Here is a 10394-nt window from a genome sequence, read left to right as displayed (position 1 = left end):
AAAAAAAAAAAAAAAAAAAAAAAAAAAAAAAATGAAAGCTGAAAGAAAGAAGGAAGTTAACAAAGTAGGTTACAAAACATTTAAAACCTTATAAATCAGTTATATATATGCCTAAAATCACGTGAACCAAAATCGGATTATTCTGTACTTTTTCTATGCTTTTCCCATAAAGAATGTAATTAGAGATAATTTTTATTAAACTGTCTTTATAACTTTTCTATCTTTCAACATTTTTGTGATAAAAATTTTTAAAGTCAGAACAAAGAGAGTAATGGATGCTCATTTTTAAACTGTTGTTAAAATTCTGTTATGCTTTGGTGAAAAAATGTGATGTTGGCCGGTCGCAGTGACTCACACCTGTAATCCCAGCACTTTGGGAGGTCAAGGCGGGAGGGTTGCTTGAGCCCAGGAGTTTGAGACCAGCCTGGACAACGTGGTGAAAACATCTCTACCAAAAATACAAAAATTAGCTGGGTGTGATGGTGCATGCCCGTGGTTCCAGCTACTCTGGAGGCTAAAGTGGGAGGATGGTTTCAGCTCAGGAGGCAGGGGTTGCAGTGAGCCAAGATCACACCACTGTACTATAGCCTGGGAGACGGAGCCAGAACCTGACTCAAAAAAAAAAAAAAAAAAGGAAAGTAAAAGGTGTGGAGGAGGGATGTTTAGGAAGCAGTTAAAATTTTGAATCTTTTAAATTCAGTGAGCATTACATCAAATACCTTTTCTGGTTACTGCTTCATAAATAATTATTTAAAAACACCAAAACATTCATTAAGTACGTGTGCTGTCATTTACTTATCATTCCTCTATTATTAGAAAATTATCAGTTTTCATTTGTTTTATTATAATAAAGATTGAGTGAATAGTTTGTGCATAACATTTTTTTTCATGTTTAGAATTTGTATCTTAGGATAGGTTCCTAGAAGTAGGCTCAAAAGTTAGTTCATATTTCTTCCTCTGCTGTTCTTGTGACATTCAACTCCTCGTTATCACAAAGGACTGAAGAAGTGTAAATGTTTGCTAATAGTTGGTACCATCTGAATTGCCTCCCAAGACAGAGTGAATTCCATGGATTATAAAGGAGTTAAAGAGTGTCCAAAACAAAATTTACTTTAAATTTTTTGTAGTCAGCCAGGTGTGGTGGCTCACACCTGTAATCACAGCAATTTGGGAGGCAGAGGCAGGTGGATCACTTGAGGTCAGGAGTTCAAGACCAGCCTGGCCAAAATGGTGAAACCTCATCTCTAACTAAATATGCAAAAATTAGCCGGGCTTGGTGGCATGTGCCTGTAATTCCAGCTATTGGGGAGGCTGAGGCAGGAGAATCACTTGTACTCAGGAGATGGAGGTTGTGGTGAGCTGAGATCACACCACTGCACTCTCTAGCTGTTGTCCTCTCCATCTCAAAAAAAAAAAAAAAAGTCTTATAGTCCTCTTACTTAAAGATTCTTAAAGCAAAATAAAAGAATATTCAATATAATTGACATCTTAAGATTTGTTTTTTCTATTTGTACCCTTCCCTCTTTGGACTTTATGCTTCTTTCTCCTTTTATTCAGTTCACTCTGATTTCCCTATAACACCAAAGCTCACACTGAAGAATCAGATAATATTTTAAGGTCCTCTTCAATCCTGGGAATTTGTGCTCTGTACACAATTGCACTAGAAGTAAAGACTGCTCTTGTGCTTCTTCACTCAACCTTTCTTATATATTGCCCCTGTTGCAGCTAATAGATGTCCTGTGGTGACCAGGGACACCAGCTTTAGGATGATGCAGATGCTAAATACCGCGGGAGTCAGACAAAACCTGGGGCCCTGATGACATTGTTGAGCTGCTGAATCAACCATCCCTAAATCCTGTGCTCCCAGGACTTCCTGTCATGTGAGCTAGTAGATTTCCATCTTGCTTACCTATTCAACATGAAGTTGCTGCTACTTTCAGTCTAAAGCATTCTAAGTCAGATCCATTTCTGGCTGTGGGATTAGGGTGAGATTTGATCTGGTTAAAGGTTGAGTAACTCACAAGGGAGAAGGTACCGAAGAGAAATCCTAGTGAGGAAAAGATGTAAGTAAGGGCAGAGATGTGAAAGTGTTTGTTGTGCTTGGAGGACTGAGATGAGATGGGAAGGAAGGACAGCTGAGGTCAGGAAATAGGAGATGAGGTAGTCAGGCTGGGGATCGGGTTCTCAGGAATTTGAATTTTTTCCTATGGGAAGTGGAGGAACGTCAAAGGTTTTTAATCAGGGAAATGACAAGATCAGAGTAGTCTCTAAGCACTTACATAGTGACTCCTCCTTTCGAAAATTCTAGCAATGAGAGTACAAATAAGACAGAATAAAAGGTAGGAAAAGAACCAATATAAGTGAAGATACTGTAGGACAGCCTTATATGTAGTATACTAACTCATACATACGTATATTGAATGAGGTTATATAAATATATATAAAACTGTGTGTGTGTGTGCATGTGTGTGTGTGTGCACGTGTGTGTTCAGAGAGAAAACAGCTTTGGATTATTCAATATTTTAAATTCAGTTCCTGGTTGGTTGTTTGCAATGACCTCATGGTAAGAATCTATGAGCTAATGTTGTCATTACTTTGACAAGATTTCATAATAGATTTTATAATAGAAAACCAGCAGTTTCTGAGCTGCCATTCTAAGTTCTGATTCCACCTTCATTATTGAGTGTGACATTAGAGTTAGACCTTAGTTTACAGTACATAAAATGATGATATACGGATTTAAAATATGTTAGGCCAGGCACAGTGGCTCATGCCTGTAATCCCAGCACTTTGGGAGGGTGAGGCAGGCGGATCACCTGAAGTCTGGAGATCAAAACCATCCTGGCCAACAATGTGAAACCCTGTCTCTACTAAAAATACAAAAATTAGCTTGGCGTGGTGGCGTGTGCCTGCAATCCCAGCTACTTGGGAGTCTGAGGCAGCAGAATCGCTTAAACTGAGGAGTCGGAGGTCATGGTGAGCCGAGATTATGCCACTGTACTCCAGCCTGGTGACACAGCAAGACTCTGTCTCAAAAAGTAAATAAATATATAAATAAAATAAAATGTGTTAACCATCTTATCTTACTACTACAGTGTTCTATAATGGCCCCTCTTTCTGCCTCTGTCTTTCCCCTCCCTCCCTTTCTTTCTCTCTCCTCCCCGCTTTTTTTTCCACTTTCATTTTAGGCTCAGGGGTACACGTGCATGTTTGTTATGTAGGTAAACTTGTATCGCTGGGGTTGGTTGTACAGATTATTTTGTCATCCGGGTACTAAGCCTAGTGCCCAATTGTTACTTCTTCTGGTTCTCTCCCTCCTCCCATTCTCCACCCTCAAATAGGTCCAGTGTCTGTTGTTCCCTTCTTTGTGTCCGTGTGTTCTCATCATTTAGCTCCCATCTTTTCTTTCTCTTTCTCTCTTTTTTTTAATTAGAAATGTCTCTAAATAAAATTCTATACAGTTACCTAAGGAAAATTCACATATACTCTACATCAGCTAGAAATGTGTTTTGAACTGCAGATAACAGAACACCCAGATACAGCGGCTTAAACAAAATGTGGTATATTTGACTGCCTTCACAAGAAGTCTGAAGGTAAAAGGTTGTTAGCATGGTCCAGGGGCTCAGGCACATCAACGCCAACATCTCTGAAGTTCTCCTGGCCTTTCTCACACACTCTGTTATTTCTTGAGTGTAAGAAATGAAAGGGGCATCTGGGGCACCAGGGGCATCTGCTCCCTTTCATTAGAAAGGCAAAAGTTTGGCTGGGCACGGTGACTCACGCCTGTAATCCCAGCATTTTGGGAGGCCCAGGCAGGTGGATTACCTGAGATCAGGAGTTTGAGACCAGCCTGCTCAACAAGGTGAAATCCCCTCTCTACTAAACATACAAAAATTAGCCAGGTGTGGTGGTAATCCCAGCTACTTAGGACGCTGAGGCAGGAGAATCACTTGAACACAGGAGGTGGAGCTTGCAATGAGTCGAGATCTCACCACTGCATTCCAGTCTGGACCACAAGAGTGAAACTCAGTCTCAAAAAAAAAAGAAAAGTTTTTCCAGAATCATCTCTTCTCCCTCGCTATCGACATTTTTCCACTTACAATTTGATGATCAGAAGAATGTCACATGGCCACCTCTGCAGTAAAGGAGTTGGACAGAGATTTGTGAACTCAACTTTTGCATACAATTGTAGAGAATTTAAAAACTGACGCACATTATGGTACCCAGGTTCAGAATTCCTGATTGAAAAAGTGGGTCACACTATCTGAACCTATGTTTTCAGGTCCTCCCTCCTCAGGGAAAAACTGAAATCTAAACAGATTTCCTATAATCTGGTTTGAAGCAGCAAGCTGTTTAAAGGCCAGAGAATCAAATGAAATAATGTATTATGAAACTTTGGCAAACTGTTAAGTTCTGCTTAATATGAAGACATCTGGCCGAGTGCGGTGGCTCACGCCTGTAATCCCAGCACTTTGGGAGGCCGAGGCAGGCAGATCACCTGAGGTCAGGAGTTCGAGACCAGCCTGACCAACATGGTGAAACCCCATCTTTAAACAATAATAGTAGTAATAATAATAATAATATGAAGAAATCTTTCTGTTGTGAGAATTTCCTTTGTTATCTATGCATTACACATCTTGGTTGCCATTTGCCTCTTGTGTAAATAAAATAAGGTAGAATAGGGCAAAATAAAGACACCAGCAATCAGTGCCAGGAACACACAGAAAATATTTTATTAGTTTCCAGATTGAGAAACTACGAAGGAGTACATATTTCAGTAGAAATCTATGACTCTCCTCAGAGAGCCCACTCTGGCATTCACGGATCCCCAGTCCTGGTGCCGCCTGTAGTCCCCCGGCCTCAGCAGGTACTGCCGTCCTCGGTAGTTGGGCAGCTCGTAGAGGACCCAGGAGCCCTCCAGCACGTTAAGGGAGTGGATTTCATTGAAGTGGAAGCGGTCCTGAAGAGAGGTGCAGTCCTCAGTGAACTCTATCACCTGGCCTCTGTAGTCCTCCCTCTCATAGAGTCTTATCCTGTGAGAGCCAGCCTGGCAAACCCAGAAATGAAAAGAGAAGAAAAGCAACCGTGAAATGATTCCAATGCGTTTTAGGCAGTTCAGCTTGCTGAGGACCCTCTCAAAGCCATTTTGAAATACACGGTAAAATTAATTAATTCTGAATATTTATAAACTCCTCATTACTGAAGGCAGATATTCAATACCTTTTCAGGATTATAAAGTGTTATAAAGAAATTGAGAAAGAAATAGCCTTAATATATTCCGCTATTTCTCAGGATGAGCTGACTCCTATGCTTAGTATCCTGTACCACACACAAACCCAAATCTGTAACAGCTTATTACTATTGTATGCCATTTTGAAGAGATGTTTAATATTAAAATAAACATTAATTTAAAAAATTAAATTATGTATTTTAATATACATTATATCTAATATATATTTAATTATATACTATATTTAAAATATATTATAAAATGTATAAAATTATATTTTAAAAAAGAAAAAAATGAAAAAAATTGTTTTATTTAAAAATAATTATATTTATTAAAAAATTATATTAAAATTATATTTTATAAGTACAAATTAAAATCATATTTATTCAAAAATGATTATATTTTATTTAAAAATTACTTAAAATGTAAATAAAATATATTTAAAATATAAGTATTTTATATTTATAAAATACATAAATATAAGGGCTGGCACAGTGGCTCATGCCTGTAGTCACAGCACTTTGGGAAGCCGAGGTAGGTGGATTACTTGAGGTCAGGAGTTTGAACCAGCTTGATCACTATGGCGAAACCTCCTCTGTACTAAAAATTCAAAAATTAGCCAGGCTTTGGGGTCAGGCGCGGTGGCTCACACGTGTAATACTAGCACTTTGGGAGGCCGAGGTGGGTGATCACAAGGTCAGGAGATCGAGACCATTCTGGCTAACATGGTGAAACCCTGTCTCTACTAAAAATACAAAAAATTAGCTGGGCATGGTGGTGCGTGCCTGTAGTGCCAGCTACCCGGGAGGCTGAGGCAGGAGAATCGCTTGAACCCGGAAGGCGAAAATTTCAGTGAGCCTAGATCGTGCCGCTGCACTTCAGCTTGGGTGAGAGGGCGAGACTTCATCTCAAAAAAAAAGAAAAGAAAAAGAAAAAATTAGCCAGTCGTGGTGGCATGCGCCTGTCCCAGCTACTCGGACGAGAATCGCGTGGACCCTGGACGTAGAGGTTTCAGTGAGCCAACATCATGCCACTGCACTCCAACCTGGCTGACAGAGAGAGACATCGTCAAAAAAGTTAATAATAAATAACAAATGCAATAAAATAAAAATACGAAAATTAGCCGTGTGTGCTGGTGTGCTCCTGTAACCCCAGCTACACAGGAGACTGAGAGAGGGGAATCATTTGAACCGGGGAGGCGGAGGTTGCAGTTAGCCGAGGTAGCGCCACAGCACTCCAGCCTGGGCGTCAGAGTGAGTGAGACTCTGTCTCAAAAAAAAATAAATAAATAAATAAAATAAAATAAAAACCATAAATAATTATAATGTAAATAAAATATATTTAAAATATTTTAACTATGAAATATAATATAATTTATATATTATGTAAATATATTAAATGAATAATTATTAAATAAATCTTAAATTATATTCATTAAATATATTAAAATATAATGTATTTTAAATGTGATATAAATGAAATATATTAAATACATAAGCCTATTTAAAATATTAAATATTTTAATAAGGTAATATATTAAACAACATTAATTCTAAGTCAATAATTTGTGAATACAATGAGGAAAATAGAGGAAAAAATCAGTAAGTCCAAGGACGAATTTTTCATAAACTGTAGTGTTCTAACACACATATGGGATATATGTGGCACATGTGTGAAATGTCTGTGTTGCTCTCCATTGACTGCCGCATCCTCTGGCAGCTATTCTTCTATTAGGTAGTAGTGTTTTTTCTACGACTCCATTCTAAATGATTCCAGAGTAGGAGTTAAGTCTTATACAAGCCCTACAGCGGGGGACACATTTTACTCAATAAGTGTTTGTGGATTAATTGTGATTCATTGGTATCTGGGTAACACTTTGCTTTTGTGGGGCGCAAACTCTATTGATTTAATCCACTAGAGTTCATCTTTTATCCACTCTCAGTTATTGTGAATGATCACTACTTCTAATGTTCAGCATTTGCTTGAAACCATCCAGTGAGTGTCCTGAGGGCCTCGGTCCTGACTTGAGGCTGCACTCACGTGGGGGATGAGGCGGCAGGATCGGACCGAGTCGCTGAGGCCCATCCACTGCTGGTGGTTGGCATAGTCGCCTGGGCGCAGGAAGTACTGGAGGCCCGAGTAGTTGGGCTGCTCATAGAGCATCCAGCAGCCGCTGTCCACGCGCACCGAGTTGCAGCGGCTCAAGTAGGGCTGTAGGTTTGAGTGATCGCTGCTGCATTCGTAGTGGCGGCCCTGGAAGCCCCGGTCCTCGTAGAGGGTGATCTGCAAAGCAAGGCGAGGCAAGGCGAGGGCTCACAAGCCTGCTCCCGCCCCAGTCTCCGGTCCCCGCGATGCACGGAGCTCCCGGGTAGCGGGGCGCGGGCTGGGCTCACCTTCCCCATGGCTGGCTGGGCGCGCGGCGAGTCTGAGTGGGTGGGGCCGCGCGCGGCGGGGCTATATAGCGGGAGTGCTGCTGCGTTGGCAAGAACCGCACAAAAGGGGCCCGCAGAGGAGAGCATGGGCATTTTCGTGTTCTCTTTTTTCTCTTTGCTGTCCTAGTCCATGCGGCTCATTGTGGGTTTTGGTCCTATTCTCTCTGGAGTATTCGGATTGCTGTCACTGGCTGATGCTGTTGAAAATGTTTGAAAAAAGGTAATTTGGGACACTGTCTATTTCATAATAGAAGTGGAGCTTCAGCTATTTCACATAAAGTTCACACTCTTATTTGTATAGGTTGGGGGAAAACAAAACGTTTAAGTCGGGGAGCAAAAAAAGCAAAGACTCTTAATAAGGCAAATATAAATTAGTCTGTCAGAACTACAGCATTACTTACGTGCCGCAATGTTGAATACTGTTAGTATTGTTAGTAGGAAGGAAATGGGCTTAACTGAATGTTGAGAATTTCAAGTTAGTCCTTTAAGAGAACGTCATCAAGAAAGGTTTAAGAAATTGGAAAGTTTTATCAAGAGAGTTCACAGAATTTCGATCTTTTATGATAATAAAACACACAGCAAACATGAATCTTCAATATTGGATCTGATTTTGTAGCAATCATGCCTGGAAGTAGCTGAGAATTAGATGTTTTTCTCTTAGCTAATGGTAGTGCTGTGATTCAAAAGAGGGCATAGTTCTAAGATGCTTAATCTCAGAAAGAACTAAAAAGGAAATATGTAAGTTTGAGGAAATTAGAAAAAGTAATACATTTGAAACAAAAAGACAGGATCTCTTAGCTTGTTATAAAATAAAACTGAATTCTTAAGAAACTTATTTCTCGTAGAATCTAGAATACACATTTGTTCTCTGAATGAGTGAGAGTACAGGAGGCCTTTGGCTCAGAGGAAATTAACTGCATGAACACAAAGGGGAGCTCTGGCTGGAATGATGCAGGGAGAGGAAGGAATAAATATCTAGAAGCTGGACTCTAAGAAGACTTTAGAAAGTACTTACTGGCCTGGAAGAGAACAGTTTGATGGACTGGAAAGAGCACTGGAGTGGAAAATGACCTATGTGTCCAGCTTCTTTCATGTTCAAAGAACTGTTCACAGCCCTCTGTCAACCCATGGAAGTACTTTGTCTTGTTTTTGAGTCATAAATCTTTGTAAGGGGTACTTATGAATTAAACACCAACTATGTGCAATACAAATTATTTTAATTCTTATTTTCTGGCTTCTTCTTATTCACTATGTAAATGCACGTGTTTGCAAAGTTGCTAGTGTTTACAGAGTAGAAAATAAGCATCTAGAATCTAAGGAATACACATTATCATTTTAATTAAAAATTTAAAACACAAATAATAAAAATAACTTTAAAATAATTATTATTACATACAAATGGCCAATGGGTATATATAAAAAATACTCAACATCACTAATTGCCAGGGAAATGCAAGTCAAAATCATAAGGGCATATCATCTCATCACAGCCAAAATGGCCATCATAAAAAAGACAAAAAAGAATGAATGTTGGCAAGAATGTGGAAAAAAAGGGATGTTTGTATTCTCTTGGTAGGAACAAAAAGCAGTATACCTGTTATGGAAAACAGTATGGAAATTCCTAAAAAATAAAAATAGAACCACCATTTGATCCAGCAGTCCTACTGCTGGATATACATCCAAAAGAAAGGGATGTCTTGACTTCTATGTTTATTGCAGTACTATTCACAAAAGTCAAGATATAACATCAGCTTACACGTCCATGAACAGAAGAATGGATGAAGAAAATGCAAATTATATATATATATATATGTGTGTGTGTGTGTGTGTGTGTGTGTGTGTGTGTACATATACACACAGATAATGGAATATTATTTGGCTATAAAAAGAATGCTATCCTGTCATTTGCAGCAACTGACAGCAGTTACTGGTTGGAACTAGAGGTCATTATGTTAAGCGAAATAAGGTAGATACAGAAAAACAAACATTGCGTGTTCTCATTCATATGTGGGAGCTAAAAATATTGATCTCATGGAGGTAGAGAGTAAAATATGGGCCAGGTGTGGTGTTCACACCTGTAATCCCAGCACTTTGGAAGGCTAGGGTCAGGAGTTTAAGACCAGCCTGGCCAACATAGTGAAACCCCATCTTTACTAAAAACACAAAATATTAGCTGGGTGTGGTGGTGTGTGCCTGTAATTCCAGCCTCTTGGGAGGCTGAGGCACAAAAATCGTTTGAACCCAGGAAGCCAAGGTTGCAGTGAGCCAAGATCGCGCCACTGCACTCCAGCTTGGTCAACAGTGGGAAAGACTCTGTCTCAAAAAAAAAAAAAAAAAAAAAGAGAAAGAGTAAAATAGTGGTTACCAGAGGTTAGAAAGGGTAGTGGGTTGGTTAATGAATATAAAAACACACTTTGATAGGAAAAAAAAAAAAACAAAGAAAAAAAGGAAGAAAAAAATACAGTTGGATAGAAGGAATTAGTTCTAGTATTGGACAGTATAATAGGGAAATTATAATTTATTGTACATTTGAAAACAGCTGGAAGGGAAGAACTGTAATGTTCCCAACAAAAAGAAAAGATAAATCTTTGAGGTGATTACCCTGCTTTGATCATTATACGTTGTATATGTGTAATGTACACTGTATATTTTGTATACATGTATCAAAATATCACATGTGGCCCAAAAGTATGTACAACTATGATATATCAATAAAAATACAAAAAATTAAA

The 10394-nt window shown here is 39.0% G+C and overlaps 1 protein-coding gene across 1 annotated transcript; it reads right to left on the bottom strand.

The window, feature by feature from the left end:
• Positions 1 to 4708: 4708 nt before the first annotated feature.
• Positions 4709 to 7714, bottom strand: CRYGD (crystallin gamma D). The gene is made up of 3 exons (XM_032277691.1): positions 7624 to 7714; positions 7271 to 7513; positions 4709 to 5047 (listed from the first exon to the last, which is right to left on the bottom strand). Exons 1-3 carry the CDS (start codon positions 7630 to 7632, stop codon positions 4775 to 4777), a joined length of 525 nt encoding a protein of 174 aa, XP_032133582.1. The 5' UTR covers positions 7633 to 7714; the 3' UTR covers positions 4709 to 4774.
• Between the last annotated feature and the right edge of the window lie 2680 nt (positions 7715 to 10394).

Source organism: Sapajus apella, unplaced genomic scaffold (genome assembly GCF_009761245.1).
Source record: "Sapajus apella isolate SASKATOON/1434 unplaced genomic scaffold, GSC_monkey_1.0 scaffold10, whole genome shotgun sequence".
NCBI lineage: Eukaryota > Metazoa > Chordata > Mammalia > Primates > Cebidae > Sapajus > Sapajus apella.
The sequence above is the reverse complement of the archived record's forward strand: the minus strand, read 5'-3'. Positions and strand labels throughout refer to the sequence as shown.